General features: G+C 50.7%; 6 protein-coding genes across 6 annotated transcripts; 3 read left to right on the top strand and 3 right to left on the bottom strand.

The window, feature by feature from the left end:
- Positions 1–94: 94 nt before the first annotated feature.
- On the top strand, positions 95–1,058 carry NUU61_010075 (polyamine acetyltransferase; the record flags this gene model as incomplete). The annotated part of the gene is made up of 2 exons (XM_056660600.1): positions 95–472; positions 600–1,058. The coding sequence occupies 2 exons, from the start codon at positions 95–97 to the stop codon at positions 1,056–1,058; spliced, it is 837 nt and encodes a 278-aa protein (XP_056507098.1).
- A 688-nt stretch (positions 1,059–1,746) lies between these two features.
- NUU61_010074 (putative GTPase NOG1) lies at positions 1,747–4,037 on the top strand (the record flags this gene model as incomplete). The annotated part of the gene is made up of 5 exons (XM_056660599.1): positions 1,747–1,767; positions 1,838–1,946; positions 2,065–2,166; positions 2,226–3,916; positions 3,996–4,037. The coding sequence occupies 5 exons, from the start codon at positions 1,747–1,749 to the stop codon at positions 4,035–4,037; spliced, it is 1,965 nt and encodes a 654-aa protein (XP_056507097.1).
- A 2,724-nt stretch (positions 4,038–6,761) lies between these two features.
- On the top strand, positions 6,762–8,604 carry NUU61_010073 (sugar porter family MFS transporter; the record flags this gene model as incomplete). Its single annotated transcript, XM_056660598.1, has 4 exons — positions 6,762–6,969; positions 7,025–7,140; positions 7,200–7,871; positions 7,921–8,604. The coding sequence occupies 4 exons, from the start codon at positions 6,762–6,764 to the stop codon at positions 8,602–8,604; spliced, it is 1,680 nt and encodes a 559-aa protein (XP_056507096.1).
- Positions 8,605–8,815: 211 nt separating this feature from the next.
- NUU61_010072 (calcium calmodulin-dependent protein kinase type 1b protein) lies at positions 8,816–11,205 on the bottom strand (the record flags this gene model as incomplete). The annotated part of the gene is made up of 3 exons (XM_056660597.1): positions 8,816–9,430; positions 9,498–9,707; positions 9,763–11,205. The coding sequence occupies 3 exons, from the start codon at positions 11,203–11,205 to the stop codon at positions 8,816–8,818; spliced, it is 2,268 nt and encodes a 755-aa protein (XP_056507095.1).
- Positions 11,206–12,202: 997 nt separating this feature from the next.
- On the bottom strand, positions 12,203–13,214 carry NUU61_010071 (NAD(P)-dependent oxidoreductase; the record flags this gene model as incomplete). Its single annotated transcript, XM_056660596.1, has 2 exons — positions 12,203–13,099; positions 13,167–13,214. 2 exons carry the CDS (start codon positions 13,212–13,214, stop codon positions 12,203–12,205), a joined length of 945 nt encoding a protein of 314 aa, XP_056507094.1.
- Positions 13,215–14,653: 1,439 nt separating this feature from the next.
- NUU61_010070 (type I polyketide synthase) lies at positions 14,654–20,065 on the bottom strand (the record flags this gene model as incomplete). Its single annotated transcript, XM_056660595.1, has 1 exon — positions 14,654–20,065. One exon carries the CDS (start codon positions 20,063–20,065, stop codon positions 14,654–14,656), a length of 5,412 nt encoding a protein of 1,803 aa, XP_056507093.1.
- Positions 20,066–23,340: the final 3,275 nt, after the last annotated feature.

The raw sequence follows: 23,340 nt of genomic DNA, 5'->3' as shown, positions 1-23,340 counted from the left end.
AAGCACGCGCAAGCCGTATCTCACGGAATTTCAATTTCACCTATACACGATTTCATTTTTCACCGGTTGGCCAGCCACCTTGGCCAAATCAATCATGTCCGACCCTAGTGAGCTGCCGTCAGAGTCCATGCCCCGCGCTGAATCAGAACTCAAGCCACTGTCCAATGCCGAAGATTTGGCTCTCTCGAACTCAGCCAGTGCCCAAATCGCACGCATTCTGAATCCCACTGATTTGGCGTTGGTCAACGGCTTTGCGATCGATGACGATGAAGACGCGGATGAGGACTATGTCGCAGTTGACCAGGATGATGCCAACGATATGCCATACTGGTTCCGCCGCCCGCCTATTTACAATCGCTCCAAGCTGGATGAACTCCACCCGTTTGTGCAGCTGCTCTCTGTCTCCAACGTCGATGATTGTGTGCAGGTAGAGAATGCTTTCCCAGAGCCAGAACGATGCTCGCGTGAAAAGGTATGAACATGCTGCTTTGTTCAGAGAAATTAAATCAAGAAACCCTATCAGTAGATGGTTTCCCGGAGACTCAGCTTTTGACATAGGAATATTAAAAATTGCTAATATGAATTTTTCTTTTCTACAGTTCATCTATCGCCTGAGCAGATGCCCTGAGCTCAGTCTGGGACTCTTCACACTGCCTGTCATCGAAGAAGGAGTCCCCAAGCCTCGCGCCACCCTCGTCGGTCACATCATTGCTACTCGCACTTCAGAGCCCTGTGTGACGGATCGGTCGATGCGACTTCCCACCAACTGGCAGAGTGAGCGCTGGACTATTGAGGAGGGCCAGGCTGTTGGCCATGAAGAGGGCGGTGGCACCATTGCTATCCATTCTCTAGCAGTGCTGCCGGAGCACCAGGGCAAGCAGGTCGGCAGTACCTTGATGAAATCGTACATCAACCGTATTCGGGAAGCTCAGATTGCCGATCGGATTGCAATCATTGCTCATGACCATCTGGTTCCCTTTTATGAATCATTTGGGTTTGAATCCCATGGCTTGAGCAAGTGCCAATTCGGCGGTGGTGGATGGGTTGATTTGGTATGATACTCTTCTTGTCTTTCATCTGTTGTTTATGTCTACTGACACAAGCTACCACAAGATACTGGAGTTCGACAATGAAGACAACTAGGCCTTGCGCTGTCTCGTGTTTTTTGTTTTTGTTTTGTTTTGTTTTGTTTTGTTTTTTTTTTTCTCTCTTTCCTGCATCTTTTCGGCGTGGTCCGTGCCTGGTCGTTTTACCAGTTCTGTTTGTGCTTTTGATTTCTTATCTTTTTCTTTCATGTCCCTTACGTTCATGGTTTTCCGGTCATCGGGGTTGTTCCTACACGGGTTCACGAGAAAAGCAATGGAGTTCTTTCGAGGGCGGGGATTGTGATGGCCATTCCGGATTTCATGGGCGAAAGACTTGGGCTTCCCAAGGTTTGTGTACCATAAGTCACCACATGGTGTACATGAGGATGAGGCCAGCGTCTTCTCTGCACACTGCAATTATATAGCAACGCTAGAAAGAAAGTAGAAATATTGTCTGAAAAATCAACACTTCCAAAGGATCAAATCACGTGATCCGTTATATCCTACGAATCATGTCTTGGGAAGGCTGCACCGCCCGGCAGAAAGAGGATCCAACAATTTTTTCGTGGAGAAAAACCCGCTCGGTCAACAACTCCCTCACCACCCCGGTTCCCCTCCAGACTCTGTATTCCGGGCGATTGGATCCTAGTTGTGGCCCATCATGAAGACCACCTGGAAGGATGTGAGCTTGGCCCTGTGCAGAAGTCCTCTGGTGAAGAAATCCACTAATGTCGTTTTCACCGCTTGATTAGATTGCGCCTGTGCCCAGTAGTCAGGAATTCCTCGACATTGTCCTCAGTCGGACCCAAAGACAGCTTCCGACGCAGATCCGTGCTGGATTCAAGATCAGTCGGATTCGAGGTATGCTTGTCATTGTTTGGTTGCGCATGTTTTATGGTGGCATGGGAAAATCACAAAAAAAAATGCTATCGGGGTTATCGATAAAGTATCATCGCTGATCGAAATTTTCTCCCCACAGGCTTCTACACTCGAAAGGTCAAATATACCCAGGAAACTTTCTGTGACAAGTTCCAGGCAATCCTTGATGGATTCCCTCGCCTGCAAGACATTCATCCTTTCCGTAAGTTTTGGTTTTTCTGACATTTGATTGTGCCTCGGGTGGGGTCTAACATCTCCCAGACAAGGATTTGATGAACACTTTGTACGATGCCGACCACTTCCGCATTGCCCTTGGTCAAGTCTCGACCGCGAAACATTTGATCGAAACCGTTTCCCGTGATTATGTCCGTCTCATCAAGTATGCGCAGTCGCTGTTCCAGTGCAAGCAGCTCAAGCGCGCTGGTCTTGGTCGCATGGGCACCATCTGCCGACGCCTCAAAGACCCTCTTGTCTACCTAGAGCAGGTCCGACAGCATTTGGGTCGTCTGCCCTCGATCGACCCGAATACCCGTACCCTGTTGATTTGTGGGTACCCCAATGTTGGAAAGTCGAGCTTCCTGCGCAACATCACCCGCGCCGATGTCGATGTTCAGCCATACGCCTTCACTACCAAGAGTTTGTTTGTCGGTCACTTCGATTACAAGTACCTGCGCTTCCAGGCCATTGACACCCCCGGAATCCTCGACCACCCACTGGAGGAGATGAACACCATTGAAATGCAGTCGATTACCGCTGTCGCTCACCTTCGCTCGGCCATTCTGTACTTCATGGATCTGTCCGAGCAGTGCGGCTACTCGGTTGCAGATCAGATCAAGCTTTTCCACAGCATCAAGCCGCTGTTCGCCAACAAGATTGTGTACATCGTGGTCAACAAGATCGACGTTCGTCGCCCGGAGGATTTGGAGTCTGAGTACCAGGAGCAACTCCAGGAGATCCTGAAGTCGGATGATGTGGAGATGCTGCAGGTGTCTTGCACCACGACAGAGGGTGTGACGGCAGTAAAGAACGCCGCGTGCGACAAGCTGCTTGCTGAGCGAGTGGCGCAGAAGCTCAAGTCGGGCAGCAACAACGATGGTGCCCCTGGTGGTCGTCTGGGTGATGTGCTCTCCCGAATTCACGTTGCCCAGCCCATGGGTGGCGCGCAGCGCGAAACCTTTATTCCCGAGGCTGTCAAGACGCTCAAGAAGTATGACAAGGATGACCCCAACCGCCGAAGACTGGAGCGTGACCTTGAAGAAGAAAATGGCGGCGCTGGTGTGTATAGCTTCGATATGCAGCGCGACTACACCCTGGCCGATAAGGACTGGAACCACGACAAGATCCCCGAGGTGTGGAACGGCAAGAACATCTACGACTTTGTGGACCCAGACATTGAGACCAAGCTGGCCACCCTAGAGGAAGAAGAGGAGAAGCTGGAGGCGGATGGATACTATGAGTCGGACGAGAGTGTCGAGGATGCCGAGGATGCCGACATCCGCATGAAGGCGGATCTGATCCGCGAGAAGCGCACGCTGATGCGCAACGAAGCCAAGATGCGCAAGTCGCTTAAGAACCGCGCCGCCATCCCCCGCAGCGCCAAGGCCAAGAAGCTGTCGGAGATGGAGACCGCTCTGGACTCGGCCGGCTACGATGTGGATACTGTTGGCGCCCGTGCCCGGTCCCAGAGCCAGGCTCGGGGTCGCACGACTACCCGCAGTGAGGTGGGCGACGGTGACGCCATGGATCTCGATGACCCGCACCAGGCCATCGCCCGCGCGAAAAGCCGCGCCCGCAGCCAGGCTGCGACTAACCGTCGTGACGACGGTGTCACGGACAGCACGGCCCGGGACAAGGCTGAGCGTCTGGCTAAGCTGGGCCAGAAGAAGATGAACCGCATGGCCCGACAGGGTGAGGCCGATCGTCACACGACCGCATCTCTTCCCAAGCATCTGGTATGGTGTCCCGCACTTGATTTTTATATTTCTTTCTCCCCCCTCTTCCTCTTGAGCATTGCTGACTTATCTTGTGCAGTTCGTTGGAAAGCGTGGCATGGGCAAGACCCAGCGCCGGTAGAGGCCCCGCAGGTGAAGGACCCATTCTTAATCATTGTCGATTGGCTTCGATTCCCGGGTGCAAAAAGGTGTTGGGCGTTTTTTTTTCTCCTATGTTTCATGTCATCCATTTGATACGCATTCTGTTTTCCACCACACTGTGGATGAACATCTTACGACTCTGATCAATAGGCCAAAAAAGTTGTTGATTTGATGATGCCATATATATACCAGATACAGATGAAGGTAGTTTCAAATGGAGACTTTGCACTTATCTTTGCACTGTAGATGATTTGCTGATGGAGGTGGTCGCGAAGATGTATATATTCTTCGACTGTTTTCCTCAACTTCAAGCCCCACACAGCTTATACAGCTTTGGAAAATTGGGAGAAAATGGCTGCTTGTGCAGATCCAGGATAATACTCAAATAAATGGATTTTTGAAAAAATTGGCTTGATTAAAACTATCACCAACCAGCCAGGTCTTCCCAAAGTCTGGCCTAATCCTTTATCTCACGAGGACACAATCTGAGTATGAGTTATTCCTATGGTACATCAGTTTCAGGCAGATGGAGCTGCTTCATGGAAGTTCTAGCCATTTGATTATTATTATGTTTCTAGTGGAAGAGATTGGGCCAATGAATTGAGTTAATTTCTTTTGACTAGTCTCTGAATGTGTCCCGGTTAATCGCAGCAACTGCCATAAACACCGTTAAATCTATACATTCCTAACTGAAACAACAGCAGCGATCTATATTTTATGTCTCGTTGAAGTATGTGTTTTGTTTCGTCAATCTACGATCGTCTCTGGTAGGTATGTACTCCAGCAAATCCTTGTATTCTGTACCCATATTGAATATCCTATCGACCGAGAAAATTCCTCGCTGCTGGAAAAGGAAAAAAAAAGAGAGAAAGAGAACCCCTGGTTGGTTAAGAATTCTCTATTTCCCTTTTGGAAGGTACCTCGAAGAGCCTAGGGACTCAGACCCACTCAGCTCCTTTATCTCCTTTGTATTTTCCCGCCCGTTGGGTGGTCTGATGCCTCGTCGAGCAAACTCTGGGATTAATTTTCCCAGCTGGTTCACCGCAGATCGCGGAAAGGGCTTGGACGGAGTGGGTCTGCAGTGGAAAAAAGGGAGAGTGGTTCTGTCGCAGTTCTAGCGCCAACCCTAAACGAGATCTCACTGAAAAAATCCCAGGGATACCGATGGGCAAGTTCTTCGGGCTGTTATTGGATGAACCCAAGCATGCTGATTTGATTTGATTTATGATCTATGGAATGGAAGAAAAATAAACAAAGCATACCACCATGCTTTTCGCCCGGACATTGCTGGTGTGGGATGGTATTCCCATTGTCTCGGACTAGCATCGGCATCGATGCCGACTCGGGAGAACACTCGGGTCGGCGAGTTATCGGGAAAACAAAGGGGGACTCGGTGTGCCGATTGGGGTCTGTAATCCCGCGACTCGCCGGAAAATCTCTGCGCGGGACTCGTCCGAGGACTCACTGATGGTGGGTCAGGCCGCGTTAGCCTTGCGACACTCGGTCTTCTTCCTATAATTAGCCATTTTCTTTGAGCGCTCTTATCAGTGTCCTCTTATGTCCGTCGGGACCTTCTCGGTACATAAATAAGACCTAGGAACCCAGGTTCGCGGCTGTTGTTTCTTTGGGGCTTTTTGGGTGTTTTGAATGTTCCGATTTCCCTGTATCCTCCCGAGGTCAGATCGTTCTCAGACCGAGCCAAGCTTTGGGTTGCTGATCCAAGCCCAAACAGCCTTTTGCCCAGTGAAGAATCTCAGTGACCCACCTACCGCAACGTAAACAGAATTTTTCTTACCTCAAATTCGCCCCAGAATCCTGACTTGTGCAGACATGATCCAGCCTGAGTAAAAAAAAAAAAAGTAAAAAAGAGAAAATTTATGTTTTTTTTTTTTTCTAGCATTTTCTCATTGCCTGTAGAACTACGCTAGTGTCGGCACCAGAACCAGAAGGTCAGGCGATGATTCCAGTGGCCGTCATTGACTTGGGCCGATCTCGCGTGGTTTTCACGGGCGGAATCCGCCAGGCACTGCTCTCTTATTTGTAGAGAGCAATACCCGAGACCCAGAGGGCTAAACTCCATTTCGTAGGTTTCTAGAAGCCTAGGCGAGGGAAAGTCAGCCGCGATGCCCATACCTGCCTCGGGCTTGCCTATCCCTAAATAGCATGTTCTCACGCATACTCCCGAGCAGGTATGTATCCCTATACTAGCTGTGGTGGTGGAGTCAAAAGTCACGGAGGTCACAGAGTGTACCATGGCCAAGGATGCTGTACAACACAGTTGGGAGTTGGCTATACAACTCTATATGAGCATAGTGTACACACTTTTTTTGGTCTCACGTAGACAAGGACTTGCCAACAATGACTTTTCTTTATTCCCCACTCCCCTATTCTCCACCGCAATGGAGAACCCCTACGGAGGGAGGGATGTGCCCATGGAGTCCAATTTCCTCCGCCCCATCCCGGGTCAAACGTGGGACACCAGATCCGGGCCCCCGTTTGCCTGCCATGGTACCCCCAGGACAAAGGGGGGATCCGATTCTCCCTTGTATTTATTTGACAGCCTCGCCCTTTCGTTGACTTTTTCCCTTCTCTTTTCTCCTTCTATTCCCCTTCCTTCGTTGTCCATCCCTGCCGCCCCTCCCTTCCATAGTGTTCGACCCTCGCTTCTGGGTAAATACACGTGGGAATAACGGACTCTTCCATCATGGGCTTCAACAACGTCATCTCCAAGCTCAAGCCTGAGCCTGAGTCGAAGTTCTCTTCGCAGGCACCCACCCCGGCGCGTGCGGACTCGACCGTGGAGAAGGATGAGATCACCCTCGATGACAGCCCGGTCAAGTACTTGACCTGGCGGTCATTTATTCTTGGCCTGTGTGTTTCGATGGGTGGTTTCATCTTCGGATACTCGACTGGTGGGTTTTGCGGGGATTCGGGCATTTATACATCAGCCTACTTATCTGATTCCAGGTCAAATCTCGGGTTTCACTACCATGGAAGACTTCAAGAACCGCTTTGCCGAGTACGACCATGCTACGGGCAAGCACGCGTTTAGCAACGTCCGCAACGGCCTTATTGTCGGTTTGGTAAGCTATCATGACCCCATGAGTTCTGGGGGTAGGTTGATACTAACTACCACGGGCAGCTGTCAATCGGAACCATGATCGGAGCCCTGGTGGCTGCGCCAATTGCGGACCGCATCGGCCGCAAGCTCTCGATTTCCTTCTGGGCACTCCTGCACATCGTCGGCATCATCGTGCAGATCGCCACGGATGACAAGTGGTACCAGGTCGCCATGGGCCGGTGGGTGGCTGGTCTGGGCGTGGGCGCGCTGTCGAGCGTGGTGCCCATGTACCAGAGCGAGTCGGCACCGCGCCAGGTGCGTGGCGCCATGGTCAGCGCGTTCCAGCTATTCGTCGCCTTCGGCATCTTCATCTCGTACCTGATCAACTATGGCACCGAGAGCATCAAGTCCACTGCCTCGTGGCGCATCACCATGGGTATTGGCTTTGCCTGGCCCCTGATCCTGGGTGTTGGCACTCTTTTCCTGCCCGAGTCCCCCCGCTACGCATACCGCCATGGCCGTGTCGATGAGGCCCGCCAGGTGATGAGCAAGCTCTATGGTGTTCCTACCAACCACCGCGTTGTCGCCCAGGAAATGCAGGATATGAAGCAGAAGCTTGAGGAGGAGCTCGCTGCTGGCTCGGCTCCCTGGCATGAGATCCTTACTGGCCCGCGCATGTTCTACCGCACTCTCCTGGGCATTACCCTGCAGTCTCTGCAGCAGCTGACCGGTGCCAACTTCATCTTCTACTACGTAAGCCATATCTTGTACCCCGATACTTGATCAGTCTAACATCACACAGGGCACGAGTATCTTTCAAGGCGTGGGTCTGAGCAACCCATACGTGACCTCGATCATTTTGGGTGCCGTCAACTTCGGCATGACCATCCCGGGCTTGTACGTGGTGGAGCACTACGGACGTCGCAACTGCCTGATGGTGGGCGCCGCCTGGATGTTCATCTGCTTCATGATCTGGGCGTCGGTGGGACACGAGGTTCTGAACTCGGACCCGAGCTCGCACCCGGCAGGCATCGCCATGATCGTCTTCACCTGCTTCTTCATTGTCGGATTCGCGACCACCTGGGGTCCCATCGTGTGGGCGATCTGCGGTGAGATGTACCCCTTCCGCTACCGCGCCGTGTGCATGGGCGTTGCGACGGCGGCCAACTGGACGTGGAACTTCCTCATCTCGTTCTTCACCCCGTTCATCTCGAGCTCCATCGACTTCCGCTACGGCTATGTGTTCGCCGCGTGCTGCTTCGCCGCCGTCCTCATTGTCTTCTTCTTCGTCAACGAGACTCAGGGCCGCACCCTCGAGGAGGTCGACACCATGTACGTCCTGCACGTCAAGCCCTGGAAGAGCGCCGGCTGGGTCCCCCCGGAAGGCATCGTTGCCGACATGCACGCCCCGACCACCGAGTCGCCCAAGGAGGGCGAGCAGGGCCAGCACCAGCACCACGAGCCGGCTGAAATCCAGGAGCAGTGATTTGCTTTTCTGTTTGTCCTGTGTCGGTTTGAAAATGATGGGATATGAAAAAAACATTCCCCCCACCGATAGCCCGCTTTACGGTCTTGTAGTTTTATGATTTTCTGTGTGTATATTTTGACCCTCTCCTAGCTTCGGGCTCCATTATCTGGCAATGAAGCGAGTTCTGAATTGAATGGCTTGATGCCTATATTCAATATGTTCTTCTCCATCAAACGTAGCTGGATGTCTCCATGCGCGACGTTGCAATGGAGGGATCATCAAAGACGGCAGACCACCGCTTGGAGGGTTCTTCGAGAGTCGGTGATTGCCTCAAACCATCCTCGACAGGATGCTGGGAGCTGGTATTCAGCGAGGACACTGGTATATATGCAGCAGATTCTGTGACTGGGTTGGTGATCCAGGGTTGATCCAATGCATCATCTGCTGAGAGCCGCTGCGCCGGACTGCCTGCCATGATCTTTTCCAGGAAATCCTTGACCTCGGATGTCGCGCCCACCCGATCCAGTTCTGCATGGGGAAATGACTCTCGACCCGCGACATAGCGCGCCAGACCCCGAGGTCTAGGGAATGTGCTTTTGTGCGTGAGCAAGCGGAAGGTGATCTCGCCCAGTGCCCAGAGGTCGACCGCGCTGGTGTAGGAAGGGTCCTGAGAGTCCGGCTCCGTGTCGGCTAAATCCACAAGGCCAATGACTTCAGGTGCCACATAGCCATGTGTGCCTACAAACGTGCGCAGGCCGGTCGACTCCTCCAGGGCGCGCTTGGTGATACCAAAGTCACTGATTTTCACCCACCAGGCGGGTGTTTGTTGCAAGACGAGGATGTTCTGCGGTAATCAGCAACAGCCCTCATCGTGGCCCCTGAATATGCATGGATGAAAGCAAGTTACTCACCCCCGGTTTCAAATCTCGGTGCGTGAATCCATTCTCATGCATCAGCGCCAGCCCTTCCAGGACCTGCGAGACAATTTCCTGCGTCACCGATTCCGGGAAGGGGGCAGTCATCAGGCGCTGCAAATCACCATCCGGAACATACTCCATGCTGATGCAGATGGCACCAGGCGTTTCCCACCAGCCGAAGAACTGCACGAAGCAGTGGACATACTGCGGCTCGGTTAGCGCAGGTGTATCGTATCTGTCTGCAGTCATTCAAGCATACCTTTTTATTTGAAAACTTGGCGAGAGCCTCCAGCTCCCTCTCATACTCGACTTTGGTCAAAGACCGGTCATTCTTGGTGATTTCTTTGACGGCCCTCAGCCGGCCGGTCCCCTCGCCCTCAATGCATGTCTCGAGCCACACCTGGCCATACGACCCGGTGCCGAGCTCTTGTTGTCTTTCCCAGCGCTCTTCTCTTCTTGCTCGGCGTTGGCGGGCGTTTCTGTTGGACACGTACACGATGTGCCGTGTGAAGCCTGCTGCTGCTTCCGTTTCCAAATGCGAGTCGCGGACCAGATCGACCGCAGAGCGAATGCGGAGTGCCTGTGAAGATTTCTGGTGGATTTGAGCCGGTTCAACGTTCACAGCAGGCTTTGGGGGAGGAGCTCTCTCTGGAACTGGAGGTGTCGCTTGGCTCGAGACCCTGTTACTGACAGGTGTCACTGTGCTCTGATCTTCGGTTTCTGATCCACCCCGCGGGGCAGGATCTTCGGGCGACGCAACAGCATTTTGCTGGCCATCTCCAGAGCGCCCACTGGGATTATCGGCCATGAAAAAGGTACTTTGCTGCTCTGGTACGTAGTCTCCATATCTGGACGAGTATTGAGTCTCTTCTGCGTTAGGATTCAAGACCTCATCGGCATCTGGCACAACATCCTCGCCTGCTGTTTTCTGTTCCGGGGTGCCTTGGTCTTCAGTTTCTGGTCCAATACGCGGAGTGGTATCACCCGAGAATGCAACGACACGCTGCTGCCTGACTCGGGAGTGCGGAATGGGAGTCTCATTCCTCAAAGAGTTACTGTACTGCACTTCCGGTTCAAAGACATGCCTGGCACTGTACCGATTCCAGGCATTGTCACGATCCGAAGGATCCCCGGCACTTGGTTGGAAAGCAGGAGCCTTCCCGCGCCACGAGCTCTCTCGAACTGGAGAGGGTGCCTGGTAAGATAAGGCGCTCTGACTGATATGATGTGTTTCCGTGGCGCCCCCGCGACTATTGAGGTGGCGCTTCACATCCTGACGCTCAACGAGGAGGCGTTCCTCATCCTCAACCAAGGCAACCATTTTCTTTGCCCGAGAGCGCACCTTCTCGCCAACGTCTTCCCCATCTGGCGTAATATACCTGAACTCACGAAGAGTTTTGATGATCCAGATATTTTTCCTCGCCCAGGTTGGAACGAGCACAGACCCCTCACGCAGGCAGTGGTCCAACACTATCAGGGCATAGAGGGTGTGCCGCCAGTTATCCGACTCTGAGAGTCGCTGCTCGATCATGTCCAGGACTTCGTAGAAGTCTGATGGCGAGCCATAGGTCAACCTGCAGATTTCCAACAGCTGCGACCGCGTTGGCCCCTCCCCCGCGCTGCTCGTGGCGTCTAGCACAGTGATTTGAACCGAGGAGTACCCCTTAGCCATGTGCTTGATATTTCGCATTATTTTGGACATCTTGGGTACTTGGTGACTACGCAGTGGATGTAGCGTCACTGCCACTGTGGATGTGGAGGAAATGTAGTGCGGCTGAGCGGGGCACAGAAAGGCGCTAAACAATTCTTCGGTATGTAATATGCCACTCCATATATTCAATGAACTAAATTCGGTTGTTCTTACGGAGAAACACCTGTAGTGATGTTGTCAGAAGGAGCAACTTCTCATTATCCAAAGTTTCTAGTTTATATGCCTATCGAAAGTAAACAACTGATAGAGCCGGCAGACATAACTCCAGAGTCGGCTATCTTCTTCTACCCGGGGCATTTTGTCCAAGAGGCTGTTATCTCTACTTCCATTATTGTCTCCAAATTCTTCGACGAGCTTGGCAAAGAAACAAGAAATCGCAAGCTCAACTCACGTTTCTGATGAATATGGCAAGCCAGTCTAGAGAACGCCAGGGGGGTACCTCCCTAAGAGCATGCTCCTTACTCTAGTGGAAGAGTTAGGATATAACTACGAGGATATTCTACAGGAGACATCCTCGTCTAAGTGGTCCGAGAGAGAAAATCTTCTCACGAATACTTTTACCAGCCAGGTCAAGGCTCGGAGACCGAGGTTGAAAAATGCTGGGCTTAGAGGAGAGGATCTTGATAAAATGATAAGGTGATGAGGACGGGAGGAGGAGAAGAAGAGTATAGATTTTAATAAAGGTAATAATAAGGATTGAATAAGGGTCAGAATAAGGTTAAAAATAAGGTTAAAAATAATGATCAGATTAAAAACGAACAATGAGTAGATCGGGTAACCAGGATCGGATTCTCATGAGTTTCATTTTCGATTTTAGCTTCGGATTCACAACCCAAGACTCCTGCGTGGGCCTCTTATTCTCTTCTACCTGTGGAGCAACAGTGACTGGTATTCAATATTCACTTGTATTTCTTCTTTATATTGCGCACATATAGGTCAGTAATAAAACCAGTAGAGTAATAGAAATGCATCAAACCCAATTTGAGAATCACTGGTTCTCAAACTCCATTCCGGCACTCTTTCTAGCAGCACCATACACCGCAGCAATATCACCTTTCTCGCCCTTCTCAGCCTTGACATCCTGCAGGAACGCATCGGTGACCTCGACATTGCGCATGCGCGCGCCGCCACCCTGCGCAAGATTATACGCATGGCGCAGATCCTTGCGGGCCAAATCGACAGCGAACAGCGGCTCCTCACGTTGATAGTAATCGCCAGAAAGCATACGGTCCGCATACTTGGCAAAGGGACCCGGCGCAAACAGTTCGAGCCACTCCTTGAGAGGACCGACGCCTAGCCCGGATGCCTCGGCTGCGACGAACGACTCTGCCAGCACACCGACTGTGTTGAGAATGAACGTGTTGCCGAGCAGTTTGAGGGTTGCCGCGCGGTCGACGTCGATGTCTGCACCAGACCCGGAGGAAAGGTCAATTGTATGCCGCGACGTCACTCCGTCGAAGAAGGGGCGCGCCCGCGCGATCGCTGCTTGTTTGCCGGCTGGCACCATGATCAGCTGCCCCGCTGCGGCCATGGGCGGCGCGCCGAACACCGGGCATGCGACGAAGGCGGCACCCCGTTCTTCAAATGCTGTTTCCGTGCGCCGCGACGTGTCTGGGTGGACGGTCGAGCAGTCCACAAAGGTCTTGCTGGACAGGTCGGCAGTCTTGTCATCTAGGATCGCCGCGACAATCTGGTCGAGGGCCGGGTCATCACCCACACAGGTAAAGATCAGGTCGGCTTGCTGCACCGCGTCAGCTAGCGACGTTGCGACGGTCGCACGGTCACCCAGCGTTTCGGCATGCGCGGCCGCCTTGGCAGTTGTGCGATTGTAGAGGACGAGAGGTCCTGTTTGCGGACCTTTTTGAGCGATGTTGGCGCTCATACCCTGATTTTTGGTTAGTTCTGGGGTTCTTCGAGCTGTGCTGCGTGAAAATGTACTCGTCTTGACTTACCCGGCCGATGTTGCCCAGGCCAATCCATGCTACACGGAGTCTAGTCATAATGAAGGGAGTTCGATTCAACGGGTGCTCTTAATATCGCTGGTGAGAAACACCAGAAAGATCAAATCGCCAAGAAGTCGGAATGGGATCAGGCCAAGCAACGCGGATCGTGGGGCAGACGTGGTGGGGTGAAATGGGGATCAACTGGACCGGGCTGAGTTCTTATCCGGTGGATGTGGAATGTTTGATGGGTTCTCGTCCAACGACTGTCACGGCTTTATACATGTCTTTTTTGCACTTTCAAATATCGTCCAAGTAGCTTCGGTATCCCGTCGGGACGAGGCGAACTCGGCTCTCTAAGCAGTGATTCACTGAGGCCGAAGGCCGAGTCTCCACTTGATGATGGTCTCTTTTTTGTCTTGTCTTCATGGTTTGCAACCAAGGTAAATTTGATGTTGAGTCAAAGACTTTAGGTCATGATTTTCTCACTCGCTGTATCATAAGTAAATTCTAGATGGGTTTCTCCCACTATTCCAAAAAATAAAAAAAAAGATAAAATTGGACCTACAAATCCATTCTACCTATATATAGCTAGTATATTGACCACGTAGAAGTTAACAGTCGAATAGGTATAGTTGTGAGGAATTCTAGTTAAGATTTTCTTATTCCTTAACTATTATATCTCTACCAAAAGGTCATATTTGGTACCATATGTTATGAAACAAGAACGGAGGAGCAATTCCAGACACAAGGGACGCTTCCAGGGATCACGATGGCTTGCTCCTAGGAAGGATACAATGCTCCCACGAAGCAATCACAGCCAACGGAACCAGGCGACAATAGGAGTCACGTGAAATCATTGGATCATGTTGTAGTTCAAAGAGATTAATGTTTCTTTTTTTTTTCCTTCTTTAGTCTAGAGGGACATATGAGGCTATATATCCAACAAACAGTCAAGTTGATTTCCAATCAACTTGGTTGTCTGTATAGACATCTCGGAGCTATTTCCGAGGGTGCGGCTTCGTTCACGATCTGCACCAGCCTCATATCGCAACAGGCTGTTCATCGGACAGGTTCGGCAGAAAGCAATTAGACCTCGCTTGAAGGAGAATTGTATCTGTCAGCAGGGTATCCCTGCTCGAAGTTTATTCATGGGTGGGTTCACAATTCGGAGCTGCTCACTAGACTCTGACTCGGTCTTACTGCGGCGTTGACTCTCTATTCACCAGCCAAGCCCCCGATATAAGGTAGTCAATCTATCTGGAAGATGGGTAGATTTTAGTCTTTCATCAACCGAAACACCATCGTGAAGTCTTTATTGAATACTATCTTCTTGCCTGGTCAATAGGTGCCACCCTAATCTGCCAGTTCCCTCACATATAGACAATCCCCCACCACAATCCTCTTTCTCCCATACTTGTCCCCCGCGACAAGAGTAGGCGTCCTCAAGTCACCCAATTTAGTGGGCCAGCCCATTGTTACAGTCGAGACGACCTACACTATTCCTGTCCGAATCTAGCTACAAACCACTGAACCAGGTGGTTCACAGTTGGGTGGTTCCAAGTCAAAGTCGAAGGCACTTTTACCTTCAGAGCCGACTGAAGCTTTTCCCGTAAAGCCACTGTCATGACGCTGTCAACGCCAAGGTCCGCCACTGGCATACGCGGATCTATGTCGTCGATGTCCGACATCAGAAGTACACTGGCAATGCACTCCCTAATCTTGGCATTGATCCACTTCTCCAGCTCCTGTGGATCTGTAGGTCGTGACTCTGCTGCACCAACGCTCTCCCCGGGCCCAACTGAAGTCAAGAGCATCTTGGGGCGCCTGGCAACGACCCCTTCAAGGAGGGGTATGGGCGCCGTCGCGTCGTCGTCGATGGGAATGCAACGCGTGACAACTGCACTATCAATGTCATACTTGCTGGCATGCTCCCAGGCTCGGAAGGCCTCATCACATGAGATGTCGGTAATTCCCTTGCTCTGAAGCTCTACCGCCAGGAAATCTGTGTTCTTCGCCATGCCCATTCCGCGCAATGCCGTGAATTGGAACGACACAGCATTGTCACCCTTTGCCCGACGATGAGTTGCCAGTCCATCCAGGAATGCATTACCAGAACCATAAGAAGCCTGTCCGGCTGTGCCAACAAGTTGGCCAATACTCGAATATAGAACAAAGAAGTCTGGCGAGTTGGGAGGGAAGGCTTCATGGAGCGCGAGTGCCCCGCTCACTTTCGGAGCAAGGACTCTGGCGAATGAATCTCTCGTTGTCTCCATCAACAGGCTGTCCTCCAAGGTCCCAGCAGCGTGAATCACACCCAAGACGGGAGGCAGACCAAGACCCTCAAGTGCGACCAGAAGGGCTCGAGAGGCATCCGGAGCGGAAAGGTCCAGAGATAAAGCGTGAATTGTAGCACCGAGCTTCTCCAGGCTCTGCACTCGCTCAATGACCTCGGCCATTTTACTGCCACTTTCCCTTACCAATCCTGCCCACTGGCGTCGAGGAGGGAGTCCACTGCGGGAGATGGTTACAATGCGGCGGGCACCCTTTTCCACCAAGAAACTGCAAGTCTCCAGGCCAAAATCACCCAAGCCACCTGTAATCACGTATGTACCCTCTGGCTTCGGAAGCAACGTCTTCATGGCATCGGGCTGATGGCGTTGATCAGCGGCGAGTGGCCGCATTACCCCACACCTAGGAAGTCCGTCGACGATGCGCACAATTTCCTGCCCTTGGACATACTTTGCTGCCATCGAAGGGAATTCTTCAGGCTTGTCCGTATCTAGAAGACCGCCCCAAAGGTCTGGATGCTCCGACGCAATAATCCGCGCCAGCCCGTACAAAGCCTGGTGAGCCAGTGTAGTCACGGATCCACAATGTACCCGGTTAGTGACGACAAAAAGTTTACAAGTGCTAGAGAGCGACTTGGTTTCAATGAACTTGGCCAGGCTAACAGTTTGCCAGATGAATTCCTCTGTGGAAGCGGCAACATCATTGAGTAGCTCGACCGAAGCGGGAATGTAGACAATAGCAGCGCCTCGCTGGGCCAGAGCCATTTGTACATCTGTTCCAGCGTAGTCTTTCACTTCCTGTGCACTTCGAAAGGTGAAGATTCCAGAAGCAATAAACTGAAGCTGCTGAGCATAGGAACGAGACTTTACCTCGTCTCCTGAAACGAGTACAATATTGTTGAATTGACGTGGCTTTTCTGAGAACTTCGGCGGCACCCAAGCAATGCGATGCACAAGACTTTCTGTGCTTCCGCTGATGCGAGAAGCATCTTCAAGTTCGGAGAAGCGCATAGCGTGAAATTTCGCGAGAAGATCTCCCTCCTCGCTCAGAACACTGACATGAGCAGCTGGACTCTTCGCGTCTGCTGCCGCCTCGATATACAAATACCCAATTTTTGGCAGAGGCTCTTTGGAGACGAGCCACACCCGGTCAATCTGCGAAACAATGCGCATTTTTGGGTCGCTGAAGAAAATGGTCGATCCCACCGAAGTAGCAGCATCGAGCATGGGAGCCCACGAGTGAATGTCCCATGTCACCTTCTCCACAGTTGGGTCCATGTCAACTTTAGCAATCATTTCGTCGGCATTTCCGTAGTGTTCGATTACTTCCCAAGGGAATGCAATACCTGCAACACCGATCCCGGACAAATACTCAACAGCGAAGTTGCTGGGCAGCATCGTACCAATGCGTTGTTTGATCGCCGTGATGTTAAGGTTCTGAGTAACAATCTCATCGGGTATCTCAAGATTAGTCCATTGGCAGGAGCTGTGTGCGACCCAGGTTTGCTCTACCGTCGGTTCTGTAGATATTGGCTGCGGTATAGCACTTGTCGCCACAAATACGCTGTCTTTATTGACGACAATTTGGAGATTCCGTGTCTCATGGCCCATAGAGACTGGAGTTTTCAGCTTGATATCGCTGAGAACGTTAGCGCCAGTGGCATGGTGAAAGGTGTTTATGTAAACCGCCGCAGGGATGATCTCAGTTCCATCCAGCGGATGTGACCCAGGGAAGGGTTTGCTCCTGTCGTCGAGCTTTGTTTTAAAAAGCACTATGTCTGTGCCTGCGACAACCGTGCGCGAGCCCAAAAGAGTGTGCTTGTCGACATCGTGGATGGTGCCGTCCTCCAAGGGGCCAGTCTCAACCTGCTTGTAGTATGGTTGATGCATCCACTGGGTCCCAGGAACCTCTCGAGACCACTTAGGCCTAGGACTGAATTGGGATTTAAAGTCCACATGCGCCCCTTGGACGTACAGCTGAGCCACTGCCATTTGAAGAGATTGAGCGGTTGATGTGTTACGCTTCATGGTGGGGATGGTAGCAAACTCGTCCTCGTTAAGCCCGTAATCCGCTATTGTCTCATTGATTGAGTGAAGAACAATAGGATGTGATGAAACCTCGACAAAAGCCCGGTATCCGTCCTCAGCAGCCGCTCTGACTGCCCCTTGCAGCTGCACAGGGTTTATCATGTTGTTAACCCAGTAGTCAATATCCCGTAGCCCATCGACACGAGGATTGGTATTTGACGTTGAGTAAACGGGAACTCGAGCAGGTTGAGGATGGATCGATGCGGCCAAAGCATCTCTCAACGGCAGTTCTAGCTCCTCCAACATGGGGCTATGAAACGCAACATCTGTCTTAACACGGAATGTTCGGACACCAGAGGCTTCCATATCTTCGACGAACTGTTCAACAGCGACAGCGGTGCCACTCACGACACAGGTTGTGGGTGACGAGTTAATAGCGGCGACCAAGTCTTTTCGGTTTCCTAAGGTCGTTTGGGCTTGTTCAAAAGACATGCCAACGAGGGCCATTCCTCCAAGGCGCTCACCGCGGGCTATGGAGTAAAGTCTTGCTCGTCTTGTGACAATCAACGCACCTTCTTCTGCAGTCAAGCAACCACCGACGACACTGGCGGCAATCTCTCCCACAGAGTGGCCAATTATAGCAAGAGGCTTTACACCCATTGACTGGAGAACTTGACTCAATCCGATTTGGATTACGTATGTCAAAATTTGCACACGCTCAGAAGCATCAAAGTCGTCATTACTCAGGGCTTCGGTGGCCGAGAAACCTGCCTCTCGCTGGATGATAGCATCCAGGTCAGAAATCGCGCGACAGAAAGCCAAATTCTGCAGCAGACCTCTGCCCATGTTTTTCCACTGCGCACCGTGGCCCGAGAAAACCCAGACAGGTGGGATGGTGCTCACGGCTCGTCCTTGGATGAACGTCACAGTATCGCCCTCGCTACCTAAGACAAATTGGTCTAAAGCTGAGATGACCTCATCGTGGCTTTTGGCGACAAAGGCTACTCGGTAGTCATGATGTGCTCGGCGTTGTGTCAATGTGTTGGCAACAACGCTAAGCTCTGTGGCCTGACCGACCAAAGATGAGAGCCACTGACTAAGGACTTTAGCTTGAGGCCGTAGTCGTTTCTCATGGGGAGCTGACAGGGTGAGGAGCACGGGCGATTCGGTATCATGCTTCTGGGTGTCTTGGATGGTTTCATTCGCAAATTCTTCGACAATGGCATGAGAAACCGTGCCGCCGTAACCATAGGAGCACACCGCTGCGCGTCTGGGTCCATACTGTTGAGACCAATTGGTTGTCTCGCGCACAGGCTCCAGGCCAGAGTTCTCCCAGTCCACTCTTGAGTTGAGTTTGTTGAGGTGTGCCTGGGGTGCAAGCTGTCCCTTATTGACAGTTAAAACAGCTTTTATTACGCTAATTGCGCCGGCGGCGGCCTCAAGGTGCCCGACATTCGGCTTGATGGAGCCAACATGGACCGGGGATCCAGCGGGTCTATCATTCCCGTACACTGCCGAGATTGCCGAAATCTCGACCGGGTCACCCAACGGTGTTGACGTTGCATGCGCCTCCACAAAACCGACGGTTAATGGATCAATGCCGGCTCTCTCTAGAGCCTGTCGACCCACAAGCTCTTGTGCTTTGGCATTGGGGGCCATGATGCCATTGGTCTTACCATCTTGAGCAATGGCACTGCCTTTGAGCGTGGCAAGGATGCTGTCACCGTCCAGAATTGCGGCGGAAAGCTTCTTGAGAATAAGAACAGCTCCACCTTCGCCCCTAGCATAGCCGTTGGCTGCATCGTCGAAGGAGCGGCAGATACCTTCGGGTGATAAAGCTCCGGCCTTGCCCAGCATTCGAGTCAAGGATGGTGCGAGGAGCACGTTGACACCGCCAACGATAGCCACCTGGGACTCGTCATTTAAAATGGATTGACATCCCAAGTGGACGGCTACGAGAGATGATGCGCATGCGGCATCGACGGCAGTACTGGGTCCCATAAGGTCGAGATGGTATGAGACACGATTCGAGACACCATGTGCAGCCGTTCCGATACCCATCCATGCTTCAATGTTGGGTATGTCCTCGAGTAGCAGGCGCGAGTAATCGTCGGAATCAACACCCATGTAGACGGCCGTATCAGAGCTTGAAAGGCTCTTGGGATCAATGCCTGCATCCTCGAGAGCTTCCCAGCTGAGTTCCAGTGCTAAGCGTTGGTGGGGATCCATCTGCTCCGCCTCCTTCGGCGAGATACCGAAAAAGGACGCATCGAAGTTGTCTAAAGTGTCGATGAAATAGCCTTTCGAGATTGTTTTCTCTATTTCCTTTGCATTTCGCACATCTCTCCGCAGCCATGGCTCCCATCGCTTGCGCGGTACTTCGCCAGAGGCATCTTTGGCTCCAAGGAGAAACTGCCACAGCTTTTCTGGGCTGTCGTTGCCACCAGCGGTACGACAGGCCATCCCGACAATGGCCACATCTTCCGATGTGATTTTGGTGAAGTCCGATGGCTTAGGCGGGACGCCTCTCGAAGACCATATCTCTGTTTTTAGGGCCTCTGGGGAGGAAGGAAATACGGGACAATTTTCCATAATTATCACTGTCGATGTTTCTGGCACAAACTTGGAGCTCTGACTTTTCTCACTTTGTCTATAATGCTGCTCGGGGGAGGGGTAGGTGGCTATTTATCATTAGACTGCAGGGGCTTAGTTGAATGGTCTTTGTCCGCCTTCAGGAGATATCATTTTTCATGCTGTCATTTTACATCATGATCCTGTCGGCGGACCCTTTTGGGCAACACACTGTGGATATATGTTGCCAATGGCCAATATCCCTCCTCAAGCAGATATGTGCTCTCGATGCTTGGTAAAGTCTAAGCATCAATATGCCTCAGATCGCCTTGAATACTCCATATCGGGAAACTTGGAAGTCATAAGCTATGTGGATTTTGTAAGAGTGCATTCTATGTACTATAGCAGATGTGTTACGCTGCATAGCCTTTTGCATTTGGCTTTGATAATCACTCCACGAGGTTTGTGCAACGCCTAAGCTTCTTACCTATTCTGCATATATCCCCTAGGGGGCTACGTCCGACCACGTAATATGTCGGTTACTAAGTTTTGTTTAGATCATTTCCTCTGTGGGTCACCATTTCCGGTATAATTCTGCGTCATATCCCGAGAAGAGCGCCTACCTAATATAAGCACTCGTCCGAAACTGAAAAAAATAAAGCTAATTCCAGTAACCTTGCCATCGACGTAAGTATATATGAAGATGACGACGGTTTAAGGTAGAGTACGGCATCAAATAGCGCGATTATTCCTTCATTATTGGATAAACTACTATGCAAAATAGTCGACTGCACATAACACTTGCCCTTTTAGGGCATCAATATACAACATATACAAAATCTCACCATAAGGGCCACAAAAATATTACAAAAATTAAGAAAGTTTTCCATCGCCGCCATCATAGCCCTCTGGGGCGAGATTTCTGATCTTGGAAGGCTGCTTCTAGATTCCCTCCATCAGCTTAGGTATTTCTTTCTTTCTTATATCAAAGACACCCAACCAGGTCATCGAGCAGAATCATTGAGGTTCCCCACTTGCAAATAGTAAGAAACCACTGATCCAAGCAGGTGCAGAGTTCCGATATACCTATTCTACTAAAAATGTTGTTGCTAGGGAAGTAGAATCGAAAATTGGCCAAGGCGATGTGTCTTCTTCCCACGATACCTTCATAATTAAACTATGCAGAACCTTAATCGATGTCTTTGTTTAATCCCTGCACGTGCCAAAAGGGAAGCTGGACGTGATTAGGCGGATGGTCGATTTGTTACACAATATGTCTTCGTTGTATATCGGATAAACATTTATAAATAATTTATTATAGAATACTCACTTATCATTTCTAGCATTGAATGACGTGTGAGACTCGTCCAAGATCTGTCATGGAGTTTCCGTCGCTAACAGTGCCATTAGGATTGCACAGACCGTCGACTCGGCTAACAATGCCTATTTTGTTACTTACGAGGCGAAGAGACCTGATCTCTGTTGTTAATGCCGAACTATTTATAATGCAGGTTGTGTCTGCTCTTATTACGCCTACCGGCTATGTCTGATAGCAAAAGCCTCGCAGTGATAACATCTCCAAGCTATTATTTCCTCGCCGTTGGCGACAGTTAGCGCAGGGCAAAGACTGGTGCTAAACTTGCCCATGTCGATCTAAAGACGAACCTCGGTTAAAGCTAGTTTAGCTGCGTAAATCGTGCTGATCTGATACCTATTCAGGAAAGAAGCACGTTTTCATTCGTGCAACATTGGATATGCTTGTGTCTACATCAAGACATTATGACATAGTCACATAAAAGCTTTCTTGTATATTTGTACCCAGTTACCGCCATAACCCCCTTGTGGGGCGTTAGTTCTCCCCAACTACGCAACCATTCTTTTTGGGATATTTTGATCGTTCGAATCCCTTCTCTTCATACCATTCCGCTTCTCTACGCAGGGCATTTGGGCAGTAAATGTCACAAGGTGTTCCTGAATGGTCTACCACAAGGCCGTATACGTAGATATAGGTATGAGCTGATAACCCGAGAAGAATCGAAGAAGACCGACGCCGAGAGGTCTGATCGCCAAGTATCTACATTTTTTAATCCATTTCATCTATATCATTGTTTAAAAGCACGAAAAATAATATTTTGTAAGCAGATAGACATAGTTACGTAGTTTGAAGTAATACAAATTCAGAAAAACTGATAAGATGCCGATTTCTGATAATGGTACCTCTTGAGACATATTTGCCCTTCAGATAAGGTTCAAAAGCCCTATCAGTTGTCCACTTGACAGACTGAATACATTTTAACTGACAATGGGAAGCCAATCACTGTCAGAGCGGAGCAAAAGCAGGGCTTGAATCCGAAATACTCAAGCTAGGGAGAGGAAAGAAGAAGAAAAGAAGCTACAGTTACAACCTAGATCTCCCTTTAAACAGTCGTCCATTCTATAGTTCAGACAACTTCTTTTATACCAGTGAATTTACTATTTCACAAACTTAAGATAATTGGGGAAAGGCTCAATAAAGGTCTAGATTAAAAATCTATCGCTTTAGTGGCTCCTCTTTATAAAATATTAATTCATAATTATTTACATGTATTTAACTATAAGATTTGACTTAGTACAGTCTAATACAAATTATACGCTCCTGTGAAGCCTATAATACTATAGGCTCAAATATATGATAGGATACGACTGAGGGAGCCCAATTCTACTACGAGTTGGCTGTACAATAACTCAATAGTAGCGGTTGAAACCAAAATAATCGCTACTATTGAGTTAATCTCAAGCCTGACGCCTTTGGCTTGGATCAGGCCCAGTTTCTAACGGATGGGTCTGAGTGACATGGCTTCGGTAGTCAACAGTAATCTCAATCTCACAATTTACTGACCACCCAAGCAGGGGCTCTCTTCTCGACAAATGCCCTCAATTCCTCCCTGAGATTCTCCCCTTCGTATAACCTCTTGACCCAAGTATCGTTCAACATGTCTATTGTCTCATCCGCCCCAACCCCCTTCCGGCCAAGTTTGACCCCTTCGCGGCTAATAATCACCGCGTCGGGACTACCTTCTGACAACCCTCCTCGTCCGTGGCTCCCGGGTCTACCACTACCACCTTATTCACCAACCCCCACTTCTCTGCCTCCGTTGCCGAAAGCGACCGTCCCGTCAACACCATCTCCATCGCTCGCTGCCTTCCCACCGTTCGAACAAGTCGAGGTAATGCCCCTGCCAGGGCGACCACCCCGCGCCTCACTTCCGGCAAGCCAAACACTACACGCGACGCTGCGATCACCATATCACTGCTGA

The sequence above is a fragment of the Penicillium alfredii genome (assembly GCF_028826965.1).
Source record: "Penicillium alfredii strain IBT 34128 chromosome Unknown utg000012l_segment0_segment0, whole genome shotgun sequence".
Lineage (NCBI taxonomy): Eukaryota > Fungi > Ascomycota > Eurotiomycetes > Eurotiales > Aspergillaceae > Penicillium > Penicillium alfredii.
The sequence above is the reverse complement of the archived record's forward strand: the minus strand, read 5'-3'. Positions and strand labels throughout refer to the sequence as shown.